The 24,713-nt window shown below is 44.3% G+C and overlaps 1 protein-coding gene across 1 annotated transcript in view; it reads left to right on the top strand.

The window, feature by feature from the left end:
• Window positions 1-24,323, top strand: part of BCL11A (BCL11 transcription factor A) — a 314,219-nt gene extending 289,896 nt beyond the window's left edge. Inside the window, exons 4-5 of the mRNA XM_078785089.1 lie at window positions 21,852-22,576; window positions 22,643-24,323. Of these exons, the coding sequence (XP_078641215.1) occupies window positions 21,852-22,576; window positions 22,643-24,052 (2,135 nt within the window). The 3' untranslated portion in view covers window positions 24,053-24,323. The remainder of the gene's footprint in view (window positions 1-21,851; window positions 22,577-22,642) is intronic.
• The last annotated feature ends 390 nt before the right edge of the window (window positions 24,324-24,713 follow it).

The following is a 24,713-nucleotide window of genomic DNA, read 5'->3' on the forward strand; positions in this document are numbered from 1 at the left end:
GTCCCGATCTCCTCATGGTGAAGAATCACTTTAAAAATTCTAATAGCCGGATCCGAATCTGGATATTCACCAAAATCTAATCATTTCGGCCATATCACGTATACAACCTCTCTGCCAAATTTCGTCCGAATCCGTCCACAATTTTTTGAGATATCTTCTTCACAGACAAACAGACAGCGGTGAAAACATATCCTTCATCCACCTTTGGAGATAATGAAAGAATTATCTGATCCGGATTCGAATCTTCACCAAAATCGAATCGTTTCTTCCTTGTCACACACACAACCGGTCTACCAAGTTTTGTTTGAATCCGTTGATAATTTTTTGAGATATCCTGCTCACAGACAGACAGACAGGGGTGAAGACATACCTTTTTTGCAGAGGTAATTAAACCTTTTTTTGCTTCATCCGAAGGACAGTTGCAAGTGGAATGTGTATTAGTGAAATTGTGAGAACTACAATATTTATTTTGATTAAAAATCACTTCCTGCTAGAATATTCTTCTTGAAAGAAAACAACCAATCATTGTCCTGCTGGAACTCTGAGAGAGGCAAAGTCTCTGAAGCTCCAAGGCCTAACAATCAGCTATAACCTGTTTTGGCAAGATCATATTTTCAAGATGGCCTCCAAAGTCTGCCACCAACTGAGAATTCTCCACAAGGCCAATTCCTCCGATGCTGTCGTTTCCTGAGGACGTTGTCACCTTAAGGTGTTCAAAGCATTTATCAGGAGTTTCATGGAATGCGGATGCACACTGTGGACTTGTGCCTATTCTTCCTGTCTTGGTACCGTCGCACCCCCGAGACCCTGGAATCTAAAACGCGCAGCGTCAGCGAAATACCTTTTCGGGAAGGTGAGTGAGCCTCGATGTCTTCTTCTGACTCACTGTGGGCAAATGTATGACCTTGCATCGCTTTCTTTTTTTTTTACCAATCTCCACCCGATCACCTCCATGCTGAGCTCTACCTCTACTCTACCTCTACCACCTCACCTGCGGATCACACGTGTTCTTTCAGAAACATATTCCCAAGTCCAAACCTAAAGGTCACCCCAATTCCTTCATACCCTTAGTTTCTTGTCTGTCGAACTGTCGTCCTTGGTCCATTCTCTTTAGTTCTTTTCTGCAGGAATTCAAGTCTGCAACTCACCGCCATCTCATGGTCTCTTTAATCTCCACTCCTACACTCGCTGAGAACATGTCCCCACCCTTTATTCTCCCATTCCATCATTCCACTGTTTTCCCTTTGCCCCATTTTATCCATTGATCCATTGCCTTCTGTCATTCTCTGTTCTTCCATAAGCCTGAATAACTGTGCAAATAAATAAATAAACGAAGATTATTAACAAGTCAATATTAAAACAGAAACGAGTCGATTCTGAATCCTGATCTAATCATCTTAAAGACATGACATACATTCCAATTGCGATGAACCTGGTTATCCACACGTCTTGTCGCATAAGAAGCACCTGAATTTAATATACTGTTAGCACAAATAGCTACCTGGAGGCGACAAAACATTCACTCCAATAGGTGTTTCAGCTTATTTCAAGGGACGTCGATCACCTCTAGTGAAGGACAGCATTACAAAAATGTAAGAAACACAAAGGTACACTAACCACCAGGTAAAGGTCTTGCTGTGTTAGGAATTTCCTTTCGCTTGGCCACTGGGTGCCCTTCGTCCAAAACAAATGTTAACCTGAGCTCCATTGGGCAGGTCAATCTTTTGTGCTTAAACTGTGCACCTATTATTATACCTGCTGTTAAACCTTTGCCTTTTGGGACAAAAATGGTGGAATATTCTCACCCCAACCGACTCCTGCTCTATGCTCAGTAGATGCTTCTTCCCTCTCCTTTGCTTGTCCCTCATCCATACCTCCCTTTGTACATAATATGAAGATGCACGATTTTTCTCTTGTACTGCACCGACAGCTTTAAGGTGTGTCTGAGATCACGTCATTTCACATGATCAATATCATTGGCACCTTTGGTAGTTTTCCTACCCCTGAAAAATCAATCCAGTTAGCATTTTTAGTTTGGGGGCGATGCGAAATTCCAATCGGACACGTTGGCCCTAATGGAGTTGGCATGGCAAAAACGTACTTCGAAAGAAGTGGAGCACACATGCGCAACAAACAAGCAAAGCTTCATTACCTCCACCACCGGAGGTAGACGGAAGTTATGTTTTCATCCCTGTCTGTTGGTTTGTTCGTCTGTCTGTGAGCAGTATATCTCAAAAAGTTTTGGACAGATTCAGATGAAATTTGGGGGACTAGTTGGGTGAGTGATAAGGACGAGTTCACTTGTTTTGCTTCAGGTCCGGATCCAGATCCGACCGATCATTGGGATGCAAATTGTAAACTGTTCAGCCTGCCAGAGGCACGCGAGAGGTACGTACGCAGAGGTACGTACTCTACCGAGTACGCAGAGGTACGCGCTCTACCGAGTGCCCTTCTAGTTTTGCAATGGAATGATTACACACATTCATTCATTGCATCTTGTTCAATGCCTTCTCTCTTTTTCCCACAAGAAAGTGAGCTGAGCCAAGCCGTGCTTTATCCTGCTGTGCCCAGCATGAGATCAAATCTGTCGTTTTTACCCTTACCTCGTTTCCCTCATTTTTATCACTTCTATCATTGTTAGTATCTTTATTCCCTTGCCCATGTCAAGCAGGGATTCAGCAAATCTCAGCACGGTTCACTTTACAGTGCGAAAAAGAACACGTGACCTTCCGATTCTGACTCAAAACTTTGGGAATTGCACTAGGTTTGCCAATTGATAAAGAATATTTAAAAAAAGAAAGCTGTTCATGTTTGGTAAGACAATGAAATTGCTTTGATACTAGTGATGAGGATCTTCTTCTTTAACCACCCCAAACGCTGATCTATCATTTTGGATCACGTAACATTGACTGCTTTTCCTCATCAGAGAATGGCTTGGCCATTGATTGAAATCCACATGACCCTTGGTGCCACTACCACAAACCACCTGTCTCATTAATTTTTTCAAATTTCGTGTGCCAGCTACAATGATCACTTAATGTCATTAACCCTTGGATGATGGGTTATTGCCTTTCATCTTGTTTGGTAAATGTTGAAAAACGAAATGGTTTTGCACTTCAAGTTGCAAGTTATAGAACAAGAAAAGAACCACATATCGAGGCCATTTTTCCCCGCAGGGCGGGGGTTGCCCTTTTTTGGGCACCATAGTTTTTAACCCTGGTGTTGGGCTAGCGGCTAGGGTGCCAGCTTAGGATACCTAGGATCCTGGGTTCGTAATCCCGGTCGATCGCTGAATTAACGCCAGGGGGGTTGACTCAGCCTGTCATCCTTCCGAGGTCGGCTAATTGAGTACCAGTTCACTGGTAATTCCCTGTTTGTCGTTAAAGGCGGCAAAAAGGGTTGGCGTCAGGAAGGGCATCCGGCCGTAAAACATTGCTTCAAAAAGGGGACCGAAAAACAACAACAACCACGGTTCCCGAAAAAGGCCAACCCCTGCTTGCGGGGAAAAATGGCCTCTAAAGGTGGTTTTATAGTCTTCTTTTTGAAGCAATGTTTTACAGCCGGATGCCCTTCCTGTCGCCAACCCTGTTAGTCGCCTCTTGCGACACACAGCAAATTACCAGCAAGCTGGTACTCAATTTGCTGACCTTGGAAGGATGACAGGCTGAGTCAACCCCCCTGGCGTTAATTCAGCGATAAACCGGGAATCTAACCCAGGATCCTGGGATCCCAAGCCAGCACCCTAACCGCTAAGCCAACACCAGGCTATAGAGAAAAAAATATTTTGATGTGGGACTTAGAAGTTATCTAACAATTTGGATTTTAAACCTGGGAGTATTTTTCCAGCCTGAGACAATATAAAACTAGAGAGTTCATAGAACACCATACTCCGCGCAGTCTTGAGAACCACGGACATGAGCAAAATCTGTGAGCGGCAAATGTGATTGGTTGTGATGATGTAAATTGCTGTAATAATTTGTCCAAATACTGCTAAACGGAATGGTTTCGAAAGTGCCAAAACGTAAAATTTTAAAGGTTATATAAAAAAAAATCCTCAAATTTACCCCCATCGATGCAGCTTCTTTTACACCCCCTCGTTTAACACCTTACAATAGTTCTTCATGCCTGTTGTTTGTATCCTTAATAACATCCTTAAATACAGTAAGTTTCCTCTTTGGAATGATTTTCAATTTTGTAGATGGACAGATAGACAAAGTGAACCCAATTGCTTAACCCAGATTTTCGCTTCGCAGACATGGGGTAACAACTTTGTGTATCGTAAAACAATTTCAACAAGAGCATGAATGACAAAGGGAATGCGTCAGAATCATTTTGGCCCAAGAATAAAGAATACTCAGTAATTGAAGTCATCCTCTTCTTTGCAATTGGAGTATGTTTATTTAATTAATAATTTTAATAAATTTTTCTTTTCATCCCATGGACCCGTACACTTGTACCGAGCTCCCATTATTGTACAAATACGGAATTACAAGCCCATCGGGTCATTCTTCCACCGCAGGCCTTCACCTTTGTCTTGCCTTTTCGAACCTAGTTGGATTTTCTTGCCTTTGGAGTTCTGAGTGAGCTCCCACGGCTGTAATTTACGGATCCACTGACCCTGACAAGGGATGAGCAGCTGGTGGCTTGGGAAGCAAAATCTAAGCCATTGACAGAAAAGTTCTTCGACTACAGGCCACTGCATCTGTATAAGAACAAATGCCCTCTTGCTCATCCAAGATCATTAAATATCCATGTCCTTTATGAAATATGTATAATTCATTCTGCCAGTATGATTTCCATTTTAAAACTCGGTGATTCTTATTTGGATTTTTCCATTTTGGAAGCTTTTTTTTTTTTTTTTTTCATCTCGTGAAGATTTATGTGAATACTTCCAAAGCCAGGACGAATTCATAATGCGCGCTGACCAGTGTCTCGGATTAAAATTTCGTTCCAGATATAGTACAAGAAGATATGAGCTATGTACATCATGTAACTTTTGAGTAAAGGTGAGGTTCAACGTGCACTTTGCGTACCACATTGTCTCACTTTGATGGGGTTACACAGGTGGGATTTTGGGGAGTTCAGAATGAAGTGGCACACCTGCAGTCCATAGTACAAATCCATTTTACCATACTGCTAGAAGGATATAAGCATTAGTCTGAAGATGTCTCTTTTTCATTTTGCTAAAGTAAGCTCTATGTCTCAGCAACTGCTCAGAACATTTTTGCAGGTCACCTATTGATGGGAAAGCTGGCGTTCTGCCCAGCAACCTGCCATGAGATGCTCACCTTGTTCAACCAGAAAACCCTTACATATCGACACGGTCTTGCCGATCGTAATGCCTGTAATGGACTCGTCTCCTACCAGCTGAAGGTTGCACACCCTGACCCCTTTCTATAAGCGTGCTGACACGCCTGTCCTGGTTTTTCCACAGAGCGAATGTGCTTCATCTCCTTATTTATTTATCTAATCATTAAATGTATGACCCGTATAGTGCATGATCGTTGTGCTGGAGGGCTGGAGCAGAAGGCCCTAGGGACCATTAAGTGTTAGGCTGTTAGTTCTCGTTTGCATCTCCAAGACCTATGATCCACAGCGTTGCCAAACAGGAGTTCATAGTAAGGATAATGCATTATGCAGTTTATCAGGTTTGCCGATTGTGGCCCCAAGTCCTCTCCTTCCCACAGATCTCCCGATGTCCCTGTTCTCTACTGTTGTATTTGTGTGCTTCCCTCTCTCTCCCCATCTTGTCTCCCGCTCCCTTTTTTGTATGTTTTGTGTGTCCGTTTTTTTTTGTGATTGATGTTAGCTCTTACACGAGCCGCGATCTTGTATCCAAACCCCCCCCCCCCCAAAAAAAAACAAAAAACTAGCGCTAAATAGGTACAGCCACGTACAGCGTTAGGTAACGAAATAGGACGTTAGAATGTCTGAACCAATTTACAAAAATGAAATTGTAATGGTTTTATGCTGGCACTGACTTTGTCAACTTCTGGCCAACATAACTTAATTCCAGGCTCAAAAGTAATTAAGTTGAACCTCATTATCCAATTCTGCAAATGAAAGTTCGAAGTGAGTTGACAGCAAGTGCATGATGCTCTTACAAGGGTTAGAACCAGTTGATCAGATTCAATGTTTGTATCTACCTGTTGTTCTTTTAAATGGCTCCTATTAACACTGTAAAACATTTTATGTACCCATATGTGTTTCTGTACCTGTAGCTCCCATAAGGCTTTGTACATTTGTTGTAGTGTCACTCGTCCAGGTGATATAATACATTACACATCGTTTGCCTGTATAGCCTGCCACTATCAGCTTCTCTCTCTTTATGTATAATCTTACGATATAATTCACCAAATGTCTGTCCGTCTGTCTGTCCGTCTGCTCCCAGGTACCGCAAAAACGGCTGAACCGATCGCAACGAAATTTTGGGTGGGTAATCCTGGTAACCCTGGTGTTGGGCTAGCGGCTAGGGTGCCGGCTTAGGATCCTAGAATCCTGGGTTCGAATCCCGGTCGATCGCTGAATTAACGCCAGGGGGGTTGACTCAGCCTGTTCATCCTTCCGAGGTCGGCTAATTGAGTACCAGTTCACTGGTAATTCCCTGTTTGTCGTTAAAGGCGGCAAAAAGAGTTGGCGTCAGGAAGGGCATCCGGCCGTAAAACATTGCTTCAAAAAGGGGCCCAAAAAACAACAACAACCACGGTTCCCGAAAAAGGCCAACCCCCGCTTTGCGGGGTAAAATGGCCTATAAAGGTGGTTTATAATCCTGGGACCCCTGGAGTAAAATAGGCTCTATTGTTTTCCCAATTTTTTTTCCAATTTTCAATTTTCCAATTTTCCAGTTTTTCCAAACACGATGGAATAATATTTACCGATATGAACAGTGATGTGGCTTTTATTGAAATTCTACAAATACTGTTTAGATTTTGACGATTTGCGTGTGATATGATTTAACGGATAATAATAATAATAATGCATTTATTTTATATAGCGCTTTTCAGGAAGCCCAAAGACGCTTTGACAGAGTGCAAAACAAAATGCATAGCAAAACATAAAAACAATTGCAAAAAAAGAAGAATCAATAGGGAAATATTCAAAGCACAAAGGAGGGAGAAGGAGAGGAGATAGTCAGGGGTTAGATGCTGTGGGTTAAATGTTGAATGCAGTGTTGAACAGGTGGGTCTTGAGTGATGTTTTGAATGTGGTGAGTGAGGAGGAGTCTCTGATGGTGTGAGGTAGCGAGTTCCAGAGGGTGGGAGCAGCGATGGAGAAGGCCCTGTCCCCCCAGGATCTAAATTTGGTCTGGATGGGGGGGGGTCAGGAGGTTGGTACCAGCAGAGCGGAGGTTGCGGGTGGGAGTGTGTCTGGAGAGGAGGTCAGCCAGGTAGGATGGGGCCAGGTTATGGAGGGCTTTGTAGGTCAAGAGGAGGATTTTGTACTGGATTCTCTGGGAGATGGGGAGCCAGTGAAGCTTGTAAAGGACGGGGGTGATGTGGTCACGGGTCCGGGAATGGGTGAGTAGACGGGCAGCGGAGTTCTGAATGTATTGGAGTTTATTGGTGATTGTTGAGGGTGAACCATAAAGGAGGCTATTGCAGTAGTCCAGACGGGAAGTGATGAAGGCGTGGATGAGGGTTTCTGCAGCCACGGAGGAGAGGGATGGACGGAGACGGGCGATGTTTTTCAGGTGAAAGAAGGCTGTCTTTGTGATCTGTTTAGTGTATTTGTCGAAGGAGAGGGTTTGGTCAAAGATGATGCCAAGATTCCGGATGTGAGGGGAGGTGGATACTGGGAAACCGTCGATGTTGAGGGCAAAGTTATGGGTGGACTTGGTGAGCGTTTTTGGGCCAATGATGATTATTTCAGATTTATCACAGTTAAGTTTGAGGAAGTTGATTTGAAGCCAGGATTTTATTTCAGTGATGCAGTTTGTCAGGATAGAGTGGGTGGCGGTGGAGATGGACTTGGTGGAGATGAAAAGCTGGATGTCATCGGCGAAGCAGTGGAATTGGAGACCATGACGGCGGATTAAGTGACCGAGGGGGGACAGGTAAAGGATGAAGAGGAGGGGGCCAAGAACTGAACCTTGGGGGACACCTTGGGGGAGGGGAGCAGTAGGGGATTTGCAGTTATTGATGGAGATGAACTGACGTCTGTCAGAGAGGTATGATTTAATCCAAGAGAGGGCAGTGCCGGTAATGTTAAAGGTGGTTTCAAGTCGGGTGAGGAGGATGGTGTGATCGATGGTGTCAAAGGCGGCGCTGAGGTCGAGGAGGATGAGAATGTTGAGGTTGCCAGCGTCAGAGGAGAGGAGAAGGTCGTGATAGGAGATAGGAGATAGGAGACCTACCTAACTGGATGTTTATATAAATCGTTTAAAATAAAAATAAAAAGCCTTCAATTTCTGATATTTTGCCTTTTCATTTGGGCCTCCCAATTGAAGCCCCACCCATAGGGCGGGTACCGTTGCTAGTATATATAATATGTCGTTCTTCTCCATCCCCATCCATACTCTTTTCCATCTATCTTATACTCTCTTAATAAGTAATATGATGTAAACACCATTTTGCTCTTCACGCTGTCTTTCTTCAATTCCTCAAACCTCCACACCTTCTCTTATTATCTTTCTCTCATCCCTTCTCTCCAATATTCTTCCTTGGCTGTCCATTGACCTCTCCGAGCATTCTTTCTGTTTTGCATCGATGATGTTTTCACCTGTCTGTTTGTCTGTCTGTCTACACTCGCCTCTAAGCTGTTCAGTCTGGGTTAAATATCCCACGGTGTCTTTCGTGAAGAGAAGGCGAGCCAACGCCAGCACCATGAACAAATTCCAACTTCCTGCGCTGACGTCCTGAGTCAGAGTGGCGACCTGACCAGGATTGTGGCCTAGTAACTGCTTTGGCTGCACCAACGCTCTGCATAGGGCATGGTACATGACAATGATGATGAGAAATTGTAGACACCCAGGTCTAACCTTCTCTCTCAACCCTATCTGGCTGGTTAATGCCACCTGCATCCCCTAGCACCTGGAATCCATATCCCCATCCTCACTTGTGCTCATGCAACCATACCTCTCTGGACTACTACCATCAGAACACCACATTGCAACATCATTGGTCTCACCCTTGAGGTGGCCACCAACTTCACAGATATCATCTTCTAAAGGAAACCTTTCTGTCACAGAAAAACCCACTTTCACTCACCTCACTGCAAGGTTCGTCCTTGCACACTTTGATGTATCAAGTGCTCTTGCACGTATCCATATTATTGTCTATGTCAGGAGCTCCCATCCCCATAGCCCTCGCCGAAACTCCCCTGCCCACTTCCAACCACTAACCTCCACAATCCCCATGAAATATCTGTCACTGGATCAATGTGTCTAACCCCAACAATGTCTTGCTTTTGAGTGTTGTCTACTGCTCACCCAACTACCATCTATAGCAACTCTGTGTGTGAGACCCTGTCTGTCAATTTTGACTCCTTTCTGTCCTCCCACACCAGATATTTATTTCTTCACCTGTGGTGATGTCAAGCACCACCATTTTATCTGGCCTCACTTCAGATCTCAAACCACTGGCCATGGTGTTGCAACTTGCGTCCAAGTCCTCGTGTGACATTTCAGGCTTTAGATTTAGAATCTGTTAGATTGCCACCCATGTTTCTCCTAATGTTTCCTCCTCTCTGCTAGACTTTATCATGTCCAAATTCCCTCCAACCTCTCCTGCTCTTGCTCAGCTCCCCTTGACTTCTGAGATCATGTCCACTTGAAAGTATCTTTCACTAGGCTGGCTTCATGGAATCACCCAGGTGCTGACATGTTTCACAGAGACATCCGACAGATCGGTCTGGCCTGCAGGCCACCATATCTTCCACGGACTGGTCTACTCTCTTCATACCTGGACATAGACAACCTGTGGCTGATTTTCCAATATTCTCCTATCTCATCTTCATCATTTCCTCCAGCTATCCCGTCGTTTGTAATGTGACATTTTCTCCCATGCTCTCCCTCTGTCGAGGCTGGCATTACTCATTGATGCATGTGCTTAGGCAATTATCGAAAATCAGTTACACCTTTCCTCCCATCTGTTTGTGGAAAAGTCCAAGGTCCCAGATCCCTCTCTTCCTGTATCCATCATACTCCACCTCACGGTAAACTCCCTCCAATATGTGAGCTTCCCTCCCACCGAGTTGGATACATTACAAGACAATCACGACTCCTCCGTTGCTTCTGCACCCGATGGTATCGGTGCTTATCCCTCAAGGGAATACTTTGCTACAGCTTTTGTCGATTTGCATCGATGGACAGTTTTAGCTTTCTTTTTTTTTCGATGAAGATCTCACACCTGAAATGTCAGCTTTACTATACTTCCCATGGCTCTTACGTGGTGTACCTTTGTGAACTTTCAGATGATATAACCTATCATGTTTGCCCTCAAGCCTAGTTTTTCTCTTCTGTCGACTCCTCTGCTCTTCTCCAGGTCTTTTTGTGAGGATTACCTACCTGCATCACGGAAAGTTGTTAATTTACCAAAATTAATTTTTCTTCACGACAGATTGGTACTCCATCTCTCCATCATAAACAAAATGTTAGAAATGATCATCCTAATGGACGGCAAGACTAACAATGTGATATCTGATTATGAGTTTGGTTTTTTGCTCAAGTCAACAGGATGATCGTGATGTCGACACAAGATCTCAGAACCATCTCACCGGACATTTCCTGAGCATCAACTACTGTCTGGCTCCCTCTGCTCTCGAAAGTGTCAGGTAATGTTATCTGGGATCCCCTTCTGGACTGGCTATCAGATTCCCTCCATGATAGCAAGCAGCAGGTCGCTTTGGATGACATTCTCTCCCACAATTACCTCTCGAGGCTGGCATCCCTCAAGGTATCGTTCAGGAAGTGACAGCGTTCTTGTTCAATACTCCACTATGCAGGGTGAGACAGTATCACTCTCTGCTATTCTAGAGAATTTAGGCAACTGTCCATCGACCTGGAACTTCATGACTTTAATGTAGGAATTCCCCACTTTGCAGCACTTTGTCCCTCCACAATGGCAGCCCCAATGTATTTATGTCATCACTCATCAGTAGATATACAGAACCCCTGGGCCTCATGATGAGATATAACTTGTCTTGGGAAGATAAAGTCTCCAATCTGGCTTCCGGAGCTGGCCGCCACCTTGGAATCATCATTGCAGGGCTAAATCTGTCCTCAGGTCTCTTCCTCTAATAATGGCGTACAAAGCTTTCGTCTTTTGTTTTACTGCTGTGGAGTCTTAAGGCCCTCTGTGTCATTGGCATGTCGCAATGCGAGACTGATTCTGCATGTCTGCTTCTCACTTACTGCAGGAAGGTTGGTGGCCTTGCGGTCTTTATCATCTCTCCTCTGGTCTTGCTTTTTCCAGACCCTCACTTCTCTCCCAAAGCCTTGCCCCACCTAGGTCGTACACATTAAACTAGAAACCCTTGCCTTGTCATCCACCCCAAGTATGATCTTCACAGTCACCTCTATTTTTTTCCTCTCCACCTTCTCTCACAGGTGAAGCTCTCTTTGGACTTGAGACTAATTTTATTGACCATTTAAAAACACGGAATTCATCTTCCCGGTCATTTTGTACAATAAATGTGCAATAAATAAATAAACAATGTGGAATAAATCCCCTCCCTGTGGCAAATGAATACTTCAAAACCTCCCGTCTTAAGGAGCCCGTAGTGACGTACTGTTTCCTCCAGGCCTTCAAATCTGATTTCTGTCAGCACTTCATGGTCTCTTCCATTTCTACCTCCGAGCCTTTCTACACCCACTGAGAACCGGTTCCTTTTTCACTTCCAAGTGTTAGCCTATGCTGAGTGAGCTCCATCCTTGAATTCTTGTGCAGATGCCTCTCCTTAATCCCCTGCCAGCCTCCTCAACCATGAACTTTAACACCTGTTTTAAAAAAGGATATTTTTTTTAAGGTGGAACACGACTCCATAAATACGTTCCTCCTGACTTATGATTAGGATCGGAAACTAATGAATACCTGTATATAGTTATGTTGTATGTTGAGCAGGAATGAGAAGGCGAGAGGATGGAAATAGTGGAGGAGCAGCAGGGGGAGAGCACACAGAAGAATATTTGGATAATTACCAATTTAGACATTTCTGAATCCATGAAGATGCGGAGCAGCTGGCAACATGCCATCTCATGAGATTTGCAGATGACATGGTATAACATTTGTTTTTTTTCTTTTTTGTATCACATGCGAAGCCAAATGTTGAGCTTTTTAGTGCATAAACAGGTATATGACAAAAAAGTTTGTTTGTTTGAAACTCGGCATGAAAAGTTTTTTTTTGTTCGCTACGCGGATAGGAGGTAGTGTTAACGCGCAAGGCATGACACCTTACCTTAGGGTCGCTCAACGTTCAAACACCTATGAGCTCGCACGAGCAAGAAGGAATTTGGTCGTCTGGTGGCATCGCGTGAATCGTATCTTCTCTGGCCTCTTAGGCCACCTCCATTACAGCAAGGATGTTGATAAATGACAACACAGTTCCTGGCGCTGCCAGACAAATGTTTGCGGCCCTAGACACGGTGCCTAATGAACCGCGGACTTGACCCCATGCCATTAATATGCCAATAAAGCAAATGCAATTAACTCTCCATGCCCTGCTTGTGCACATAAAGAGAGCATGTTCGTTTTCATTGCTCATTCATGGGCTTGTTTGCCTATCTGTGCTTTCACTTTGCTGATTATCGGGCTAATTTCCACTCAGTACACTGTGCCTATCAGGTCTCGCCCCCTCCCAGCCCCCTCTATATGATTCCTGTCTGGCCAACGGTTTCGCATCTATTTTTTTTTCACCTTATTTCCATATCATTTTGAACGACAATCATTTCGCCACCATTTGCACACGAATTGTGCCCGCATTGGAATGCGGGCAGCTTTTCTTTGATTACTTTCGTGTTATTGTAATGGCAGTATCACATGTTAAGGTATGAAAACGTGAAGATTTTCTTTCCTGTAAATCAGCCTTCATGAATATGTAAGAGCGCCGGTCTTCAGTTTATCTTGTATTACGCTGTGATGTGCCACGTTTGAACCGCTGCTCTTCGACTGGCGCGTGGCAATTGTTATTCCAATGGCCACCTGAATCCGAATATTATTCTGCCTGTGTTTTGTATTCATCATTCCCTTCAAATGTTGTTTTAGCTTTCATTGTTTCATTTTATTTATTTATTTCATTGTCAGATGTGTGTGGCGTGATTGACTGCATGTTCGCTAAATTGGCACGGTAAGAGAATTGCCTTAGAAAATACGCATATGTGACTTAGCCTGTAAAAGGAATATGGTTTTCTTCCAACATGACTTGTGATGCTTCTTTTCCAGATAGTTTTCATTACCGTGATGTGTACAGCGCACTTGTCTTTATGACACAGGTTACTGAACATTCTTGTGGATTCTAGAATTTTCTAGAATGGCATAATAGCTGCAGCGATAGTGCACCCACCTGTGATTGCACTATTATGGATTCGATTCCTGTCCCTGTTACAAAATATCGGAACAGTGCTACGGAGCGTTGCATCAGGGTCACATATGCCAGCATTTGGACACCAAATAGGTATGCACACTCACCTTTGAGCTATCTAAATCTTGACCTGGCTAGAGACTGTCATCCTGGTCCTGGTGTTTCACAGGCAGGTAGACTAATCAAGGTGTGTGTCGTCCCCATAGTGGTGTCCTTCGTGAAGAGTAGTTGAGCTATCGGCAGAACCATGAGCAAATTCCAAATTCCTGCCATCTTCATTCGAATATCAGGTTTGGCCAGCCACTTCATGAAAGACAAGCCAGAAGGTTTCCCCTGACAACCCCACAAGAAGGTGGGAGAATTGTTGCCGTTGAAGAAGTAGTAGTGGCAATAATCCTCCGGCATTTTCTGATGGACGTCAAAGAACGGGCCATTTTCTGCTTCCCTTAAAGAGGAAGCTCCATCATCATAGCGTAACGAGGAGCCAGCAGAAGTGATGCAACCAGGAGCCATCTGCTGCATCCGAATGAGTGACATAATGAAGCATATGCTGAGTGGTACATTGTGGTACAGTGTGTTTGCAGCTACAACTGCAAGGTTTTATTTTTAACCTTTTCTCAGAAAATCTGATTTTCCTTACTCTGGGAGAGAGACTTAAACATCCTGGAAACAGTTGGCATGTTTGTACATCGTTCAAGCTGAGCTAGCCAAGTTGGACAATAAGTCCATCCAAGAGAGCACCTCTCCATCCAGGAAAGTTTGTTTAAGGGAATTACATCACACATACATTAGTCGCTTCATTTCATGTATTGACCATCGCTGTGATCGCAAGATCATCGTGGTCGCATGAGGTTTGAGCGAATTGAAGGAAAAGCATTTTTGATTATGGGCCAGGTTTAGTTACTAAATGTTGAGACAAAAGTAGCTGGCAGTGATTTTCAAGATGTACATCATCAACGCACATTTGAAATCATGATTAAGACACTTCTGCCATTTCACCGCTCCGCGATGACAAAAAAGGTACTTTGGAAATGTGTGATGAAATTTACCATCCCAGCTAAGAAGTCCAACCTACCACTGAGTTGGGCAGGAAGCTTGAATGTCCATGTAGGTAAGGTATAGATCCTCCATCTTGGGAGACCTCTTTATCTTATTTGAACAAAAATATGCAGTCAGAATGGGCCTAAAGTAACTAGCCAAGACATATGGCACAGTGTTACCCTGGGCTGTATTTTAAACTTTGTTAGTCTTTTTCTTGTTTAACAGCACAATTATTCTCAAGTTATTGTGAGGTTGCCCAGAGTAAGCTTGTAGGCCTGACGTTTGCCTAGGGTTAAGGCAGGAATTTGGAATTTGTTCATCGTGTTGTCGATAGGTTGCCTACTCTTCGCGAAGGACACCGTGGGATCTATAACGTCCACCAACGAATGCTGGCAGATGGGACGCCCGTTGAACATCCATCAGAGGGACGGCACACACATTGATGAATCACTTGGCCTGTGAAACACCAGGATGCCATTTTATAGCTAGGTCAGGATTCATCCCCAGGCTGGAGAGCATAGAGGTCTAAACTTTGTACACCAAAGGCATGTTATTATACTGAGATCACGTGCTGATATAAAGGTCACAAATCATTTTGAACTTCCTTTTTTGGAGACAAAATCTAGGCTCATGAAGGAGTGTGGTTAGAGGATAAAAATGCAATGTACCGCAAGTGGGGAAATATGGCCAAAGGCGGATGCAACAGGCAAGGGAATTAATGAATAGGAAAGGGGAGAGAGAGGAAGGGATGAAATACAGTAACCTGCAAGAGGATTGGATAATAGGTCGAGTTTATGGGGTTAGAAAGAATCATAGGTAAGGATGGGGGATGACATGAGATATGGTGCACTGCCTGCCTGAAGCCACAGAAGGAACCCAGAGTGATTGAACACCCTTAGAAAGGCGGTTCCACTACTGGAGAAAGAAAAGCAACAAAAGAGCAGTAAATCTGGATTTTGGTACATGACAGGATGGCCGAGAGGTAGGCACATTCGCCTCTAAGCTATCTAGCCTTGGTTAGAATCCGAACCAAGCTATAAACTGCCACAACGTTGTTTCACAGGTAGGGTCATTCATCAATGTGTGTGCAGTTCCGAAGATGGACATTAAATGGGGTCCAGTCTTCCAACATTTGTTGGTGGATGTTAAAGATCCTTCGTGAAGTGTAGGTGAGCTATTGCCGGCACTATGGCCAAATTCCAAATTCCTGCGCTAACCAGCAGAGGGCATCGCATCAGCGGCACAGCCGTGCCCTCAGCCAATGACTCTGCCCCGCAACCTCGTGCTACATACCAAAGAAGATGGTTTCTTTAAGGGAATTGCCTGGGGTTATTGTAAGAACACCTGCCATACATTCTGTCAGAGCTAGGGACAGTTGAGATAGCAGAGGGCTAGAGCTAGACCAGAGAAGAGGTGGTAGAACATGGAGAGGCACGGAATAATAAAAGCAACAGTTCTTGTTCTCAGCCTTATCGTATGAGATTCTGATATTAACAGCTTTAGTTTCCACCTTGCAACTTTAGATTCCACATTCCAACAAGATTCTTGTAGCTTGTGTGACTTTACACATGTAATACCGCTTACGGAAATCTTCAATGCCTTCTCATGAGATATGTCGTGTCTATTGAGAATATCTGTTGAGAATCGCATCGGATTTCATGAGAATTTATTTCGAAGAGAAAGATGCACAAAGTGGATTAGTACAAAGTTCTGAATCTTTCACGAATTAAAATATCAAATGAGATATCAAAAAAGTTTTACTAACGATATATTCCAAAAGTCCCCAGAAACTCCAAAATAAGTATAATGAGGTTCATATATAAATAATAATAAAAAAATTTATTATTATTTTATCTACATAGGTATTGATAAAATATCGAAGCAAACTGCTGGCATAACTTGGACTGTTGTGAGTACCTCCCTCATATGATTTATTGAATGGTACAAGTAGCAAAAAGAGAACAAACTAGAGAGTTCATAAAACCTGTTACCCCATGCAGTGTTCAAGTATATACTTCCATTTAAATTTAACAATGATTTTAAAGATTGTTTAAAAAATAGTCCATAAGTCTAGCTCTCCCTCCTTATTTAAAGTGTACAAAGTTTAGTATTATACACCTCCTTATTTAACATGTCAAAGTACTGCAAACCTGGAGGTTCCAGGTCGTGTTAAGAAGGTGATTTGTCTTCTCCAGTCGTCAAATATCTAATTAAATTTAAATAAAATAAAGGTTGTAAAGGTCATATTTAAAATTAATAAAAAATAAATTCTTCATGTTCTTCATGCCTGTTGATTAAAACTAAAAAAAATTAAAAAACTAAGATTTAAATTTAAAAAAAATTAATCTCTGTTGTAAGATTTAAAAATAATTAATTCTTCATGCCTGTTGTTTGTGTCCTTTATAACATCGTTAAACAGTATATTTCTTATTTGGAATGGTTTTCAATTTTGTTTGACTGCCAGGCAGGCAGACATGGTAGAAATACGGCTGGTATCTCACTCCTCTGCGCATGTGTGATCGGGAAGAATTCCGAGCCAAAGCACTGTTACTTGGCAAGTTTGTTTTCAAATTCATGATCCGATTTGTGTTCAATATATAACATTCAATTTAAATTAAGTTGTTCCTCGATCAATAAACTGACTGACGTGTGCGGACAGACGGAGAGACGGACAGACATAGGGGAGGTAAAGGGGGAGTCTGCATTAATTGTAAAGAGTGTAATTGTGCTCAATATAAACTTCATTGTTGGGCTCACTAATTAGTTATTCTTTGCTGTGTCACTGACTAGATCATTATGCATGCACCAAGAAATGACAAAACAAAAGGCTGATATCGTAGCCCCCACCTATACATTCATCTTCAGCTGCTGTATGTTTTCCACCCACCCAAGGCAGTGCAAATAACTTTTTGAGAATTTTAATGAGGACGATTTCAAAGTTCTTTCGAAATCACGACAAATTTAGTCAGGTTTGGTCGCCACATCTGTGGAAGGATATAGTTTCCTTTGAGAGGGTCCAGTGTGGAGCTATCAGACTTGGTCTGTGCTCTCACTGCTTTTTTACCTCTAACGTTGCTTACTTTGGTCTCTCCTTCCCCAACTACCCGACCTTTCCCAACAACTCCAGGATGCATGTGTTCTTCCAGTACACCCTCCTGGTTAAACTTCCAAAATCCTGACTGACTGCACACCTCAACTCTTCTATTCATCGCTTCTCCCGTCTATGGAACTACCTTCCAAAGGGTGTTTTGTCTCTTTCCTGTAGGACTTCAAGCAAGCATTGCTTGCTTGAAGCGCTGGGGGGAATCCCCAACTTAGTGTCATCCCTCCATCCTGACCTATGATCTTTATTACCCCCATTAACCCTACCTAAGCCATCCATCTTATTTGTTAGTTTCAGTGTTTCCTACCCTGGCCCTGGTGTTTCCTACCTTTCCTACCCTGGTTTTCCTACCCAAGCCCTGGTGTTGGGCTAGCGGCTAGGGTGCGAGCTTAGGATAACCAAGGATCCTGGGTTCGAATCCCGGTCGATCGCTGAATTATCGCCAGGGGGGTTGACTCAGCCTGTCATCCTTCCGAGGTCGGCTAATTGAGTACCAGTTCACTGGTAATTCCCTGTGCGTCGTAAAAAGGCGACAAACAGGGTTGGCGGCAGGAAGGGCATCCGGCCGTAAAACATTGCTTCAAAAAGGGGACCAAAAAACAACAACAACCACGGTCCCCGAAAAAGGCCAACCCCCGCTTTGCGGGGAAAAATGGCCTCTAAACGGTGGTTTAGTGTTTCCTACCCTCCTTCCTTGCCTTGTATCCTGTTCATTCCCTTGACATTTCTCCCACTGCCAGATCTACCTTGCTCTTCCATGAGCCTTACTCCTGCAAAGAAAATAATATTGTAGAGTCAGATAGACTAAGTTACAAGCAGTGATTGAAGGAGATCTGCAGAGCTTTAAACATTAGAAAGGAGGTGATTGTGAGGGGATCTTTGAGTGTTGCTTAAGGATAATGAATGGTGTTATATAGAATATACGCAATATCATTTTTGTTTTACCAAGATGGACTTTAGCAGAACCAGAGGGCATCGTTGGAGAGTGATAAAGAGGAAGTGAGAACAGAAGCGAGGCGGGGGTATTTTGCACAGAGAGCTGTGAACGCATGGAATGGTCTTGTGGGGAAGGTGGGAACAGCAGGGACAGTTGATAGGTTTAAACTGGATTTGTATAAGTACTTAGAAGCAATGGGCGTAGAGGGTTACAGGGATATTGGCAGGAATGGTAGCTATATCTTAAGAATCGCCATGTGTGACTGAATTGTGATGTGTTCAAGTTGTAGATGTCCAATTGTTTTGCATGTGGATCATGTCTTTTAGGAATTTGTAGTTAATTAGAAGAAAAAAAGGTGTACTGGGCTTGTGTTGTGTCCCAGTATTCTCAGCAATGTGGAGATTACACGGTCTTGATGGGCCGAAAGGCCTCATTTAGGTTTCCTTATACTGTATCCTTGGATGTGTATGGTACTACATGGAAGATGCAAGAAAAAATAAGGATATGTGGATTTGTTTGACAGAATCACATCCGTCCTGTTTGCTCTTCGGTTCAATTTCTGTCAGTAAGGTTGTAATAGTGGAGTTCCATCAGTAGGAGCTCTTGTGTATGCTGGTGTATGTTCATTGTTCAGCGTACACCTTCCTGGTGTACAGAAGGTGATTGGCTCAGATCAATATAGACCATGCAGAGGACTAAATATGGTGGACTTTTTAACTTGGTGAATGTCCGGGTAATTTCTGCGGAGGACCCGTAGACCCGAGACACCTAAGTGATGTCGTCACATGAATTTCATAATATTTTGGCATGTTGATGTGAATCCATTGAAAAGATCAAGTGAACGGAATATCACAACGAAAGGTGCCCAATTGGCCAATCACCTTGTCCATATATCATAGAGCACGTACGTTTGATGCATCAGAGCCTTTTCAACCTTAAATTCATGTATTTGTGTTGGAGAAACGTGTGGAGGCAAGCACCGGTCGCTCATCCTTCTGGAGATGTGCCAATCATACATAAAAGTTGTAGGGCTTTCTTGATGGGCTTTCTTGACGATCCCCTTGAAGGGCTTTCCTGACAGTGTAATGCTGTCCAGGGAATGAAGTTAGTTTAATGCCGCTCGTCTCCTCACCATTTGGCCACGACCTTGTGAAGCCAAGGTGCATACATCTCCTTTTGAAGTCTCCCAGACGCCCCGTTATGTGATACATATTGTGCTGAAATATTGGCGAGCGTGAAAATATTTCCCTGTTGGTCTGCGTGTATTATGCTCTGAGGCTGTTAAAAGTTGCGTGCCCCTGAGCCTTCACTCTGGGCCTCATGTGACCTGGCCAGGCCCATCTGTAGTGCTGCGAGTCTGAGGGCACTTTCTCTCGAGCTTCTGCACTCCTGCGCAGCGAAGCTTTAAGTGGAAAAAGTAATTACATTCATCATTCATGGAATGCAGCCGCTTTTGTAGCAAGCTGTCAAAATGCATCCGCATCCCTTTCCAATGTATGATTGCAATTTCAGGGGCTTCTTGTTTCCCCAATGGTTTCATCTCGTAATTTCATGCTTTGCTTTCGTCTCGCGCATCCCCTTGTTCTTTTTTCACACAAAAATGCCCAACCAAGTTTATAAATGTTTGTGTCTTGCAACAATACTTTATTCCACCAGCACCTGTGCATGGGCCTTGCAATCCTTTGTCATACGGTATGTCGTCACAGACACCATTGTTTTAGACGTCGCACAATGTTCTCGAACAAGCTCTTTAACATTAGATCAAAATGATTTCATCGGATGTGCTTAATCTTTCCGGCAAGATGGAATTGTGGCCTGAAATTATTTTTCTTTCCTGTTGTTTTGCGGCATCTCCTCATTTTCGTGAATTAATTGCATTGTTGGTCGGTAACATGACTGGAGATTGCTCGCTGAAATGCGTGTGGAGGTCGCCATGCAAATGTGCCCTTGCCTGTGCCCCACTTACTGTGCTGCATAGCTAACATTTCCTTTGAGTTGAAATGATGAAGGCCTTGGAATTCTATGCAGCTTCTCAACTCCGGGTACACATCGTGCTCCACTCTTGAAAGACAATCCCTTGCTTCCAAAAGACAATTGAAGCCTCTTTCAGGAGTCGGTGAGAACTGCAAGAGGAGTGCAGTAACGCGTTAAAAAATAAAGGCAGCACCAACTAGTATGGCTGTCCAGAAGGCCAGGCTCAGGTCTGATGTTTTGACCACTTAGTGGACCTGAGCCTGGTCTGCGTACCTTAACTCGGTGGTGTCTAGCATTTTCTAATTCGGATATTTGCAACTATAAATATATTTTTCCGAGTAAAAAGACTCTTCTTTTATTTGAGGAGTGAGGTTTTTTTTTTTTTCCCTATCAAGACGGCAGGGCTGGTGGCAGAGCATTAGATGCAGTGACCGAGGGGTGCACTCGGGGGCAGTATAGACACAGGACTTGCCACGTAGAGCTGGAGTCTTGGGTACTTCAATCTGCAACAGGAAAAGCAGTGTATTTATTGGTGTACATACAGTTTCATTTTGACCTGGTTTGGCAGACTACCAATAATAGAAGATCTGATCGAAACAACTTTACTACGTTTAACTCTTTACTGATGCAATCTTACAACAACCGCCCTGAGATCAGAGATTCCCATCAGATTTATATATGTTCAAGGTAGAATGTATATACCCTGAACCACATCTGCAGGCCCGGCCATACGTGTGCTGTACAACTGAGAATGCTTAAAGCAAAAGCGATGCACAAGGCTGGTAATACTGCTTTGGGCCTATGTGACCGTAAATGTTCCTTCCAAAGAACTCACTTCTCAAATGTGATTTAGTAGCTCATGAAAATGATCTTAATGAGTTTTCACAGTATGCGGTTCATGTAGGTTAGCTTCTTTCTTTTTTTTTCCTTATATCTTGTGTACGTACTTTTGTCGCTCTTTGTTTTTCTTGGGGGTGAACCGTTTCCGATTAGCAGTGAAAAGTTTGAGTCTCCATGGCATTTTCCACAAACTTCTCATGGTCTGTTGAAAACATAAATGTAATAGACTGACATTTCAAAGAAGGAAGTTGGAATGAAAGTGGGAATGGGGTTTGGGGGGAGGGGTAGAGGGAGGTATGGGGGTAGGGGGGACACCAATTTTAAATCTTAACACCTTTCATTGAAACATGCATGACCAGAAGAGGTGCAGTTTGGATGTAACACAAATTTTACTTTTCCCTACTTACTGTTATTGTTCCCTACCTCTTCCGCCGTCTGCAGGAAAGGAAGAACCTGGGAACTACGTGTGCACCACATGTAAACAGCACTTTTTCAGTGCATGGCTGCTGCTCCAACATGCCCAGAACACACACGGCTTCCGCATTTACCTGGAAAACAACCATGGGGGCAGTCCTCTATCACATCGGATCATCCTTCCAGCTGTTTTGCCACCGGATGTGAGTGGCCATCCACAGCCTCTACCCCCGCCGCCACCCATCCCTGGTTTGCACCTTCCTGATGCCAACCCTTTCAGCTTCTTGCGCCTCTCAGGGCACATGCTTCGAGATCATCCGAGCTTAAGTGACACTGGTCCTGCTGGCCGTTTGCCACCAACTCCACCACTCTTCAGCCCACCTGTTCCCCGGCCCCTCCTTGACCCTCACCGCCTCGATTGCCTCAGTGCAGAAAGCATGGCCCTGGCTGCAGCAGCAGCAGCCCACCACCATCACCATCATCACCCACACCAACACCCTCTCTCCCACCCGCCGAGTCCATTTGATCGTGCCCTCCGCCTGAATTCCATTGCGATGGAACCTCCACTACCCATGGATTTCTCAAGAAGGCTACGTGAACTAGCTGGCACCTCCAATTCGACGCCTCCACTGTCACCCGGGCGGCACTCTGCTCTGCCACGCCTCCTTCAACCCTTCCCAGGAAGTGGAAACAAGTCTCCATTTCTAGGGACACCTCCTCCTCCATTACCACCACCACCACCACCACCCATCGTTCCTCCCCCACCTCCACCACCTCCATCCTCAGTGTCACCAGCTACATCAACACAGTCAACACAGCACAAACCTAAATCATGCGAGTTTTGTGGGAAATCGTTCAAGTTCCAAAGCAACTTGATTGTGCACCGACGAAGCCACACGGGTGAGAAGCCTTACAAGTGCCCTATTTGTGATCACGCCTGCACACAAGCTTCCAAACTCAAGCGGCACATGAAAACACACACATGCCCTGCTCTGTCGTCACCATCACGTGCTGGGGGTACAGGCCATTCAGAGGATGGCCACTCAGACACTAGCTCACCAGAACCTGGCACAGGTGAGGGAAGCACCTCACGAAAATTTGGAGGTGATGATGAATGTGAAAATAATGAGGAGGAAGAAGAAGAGGAAGAGGAGGAGGAGGTAGAGGAGGAGTTGGGTGGAGAAGAGCGTGGGCCAAGCCAATCAGATTCAAATTTTAGTCTTGATATGGAGCGGTCCCATATTCACGAGCGGAATGGCAAGCCTGCAGAACGAAAACCACTTGCATTGAATGACATGATAGACAGCGTAGGCCTCAATCCAATGCAGCACTATAGCGAAGCACTGAAACAGATTTTAGCCGGGAAACGTCATCGTGAACTGCCACTGCTACCACAGCAGCGCAGTTCAGAACAAGTGCTGGAAAACATTCGGGGGCGACGAGAAAGGACTGTCGATGGACCAGAAAACAGGCAGTCGGATATTGAACGACCAGAACCAAACCCAATAAATGGCCGTACCTTCTCACCCGGACAGCTTCCTGGTACGGCAGTTGTTATTCGCAACCAATCTATCATGAGTCCAAACATGATAAATTCCTACCCAAAGCGAATCAAGCTGGAGAAGGAGTTTGAGTTGCCACAGGCACCCATTCTTCCCACTGAGAATGTCTATTCCCAGTGGCTCGCGGGCTATGCTGCCTCCAGACAACTTGCAAAAGACCCTTTCTTTGGCTTTGGGGACTCACGCCGTTCACCCTTTGCTTCGTCCTCTGAGCATTCATCTGAGAATGGAAGCCTTCGTTTCTCGACGCCCCCTGGGGAGCTATTAGACGGCATCACATCAGGCCAGAGCGGCACGGGCAGTGGTAACAGCACACCAAACCTATCGGGACGGTCGAGCTCCAAGGATGGACGGCGCAGCGACACCTGTGAATACTGTGGCAAGGTCTTCAAGAACGGCAGCAACCTGACGGTGCACCGACGCAGTCACACAGGAGAGCGCCCGTACAAGTGTGAGCTGTGCAGTTATGCATGCGCGCAGAGCAGCAAGCTTACACGCCACATGAAGACACATGGGCAACTGGGAAAAGAGATCTACAAGTGTGACATTTGCCAGATGCCCTTCTCTGTGTACAGCACACTGGAGAAGCACATGAAGAAATGGCACGGCGAGCAGCTCATCTCGGCAGAGGATGCAGTGAAAACTGAACAAACCGAGCACAGCTGAGGTCGTGGTTACCTTCTGGATCTACGGTCGCACTGCCTGAGCCTACACGCCTGCCTGTCATTATTCTTCTTCGATTCACCTCTCTCCCATTGTTTTTTTTAAATCCTCGTCATCCATTAATAGGTCCTTATTATGATTTTTCCGCTCCAAACATAACATACCAACCACTTCTCTCAATCCCCATACTTTAAACACTCTCGATCCCTCCCATTTCACACATATTCTTAACAGAGGGTGTACACAGCCATAGTTTGGTGAGCAGTTGCTTTACCTTCTGTCCACCAGGGAACTAGAATCGGAAAGTCATTATTTTTTCAGAAAAAAAAAACTTGTACAACAACATAAAAGGAGGATAAAAGTTCCTGATTTTTTTTTTTCCTTTCCCTGTTTTGATTTTGTTTTATTCCCCTCGTAACTAAGAGATTTTCCCCCCACTCCCATCAGAGGTTTCTTTTCGGGAGTCGGGGGGAGTATGGGAGAGGGGTGGGTGAAGGATAAGTGAGGGGTACTGTTGTAATTCTTGGCTGTGGAATGCCACGCACACTATTTCTCATTGCAGCACCGTTGGTATAAGACGCCCGGTCCTGTCGTGGTAAATGCTTACAATCAAGGCACGCTGTACTCCGCGCCTTTATCTTGTGCAATAATCTTTCCTCTGTGC

This window comes from Myxine glutinosa, chromosome 9 (assembly GCF_964187855.1).
Source record: "Myxine glutinosa chromosome 9, kmMyxGlut1.1, whole genome shotgun sequence".
NCBI lineage: Eukaryota > Metazoa > Chordata > Myxini > Myxiniformes > Myxinidae > Myxine > Myxine glutinosa.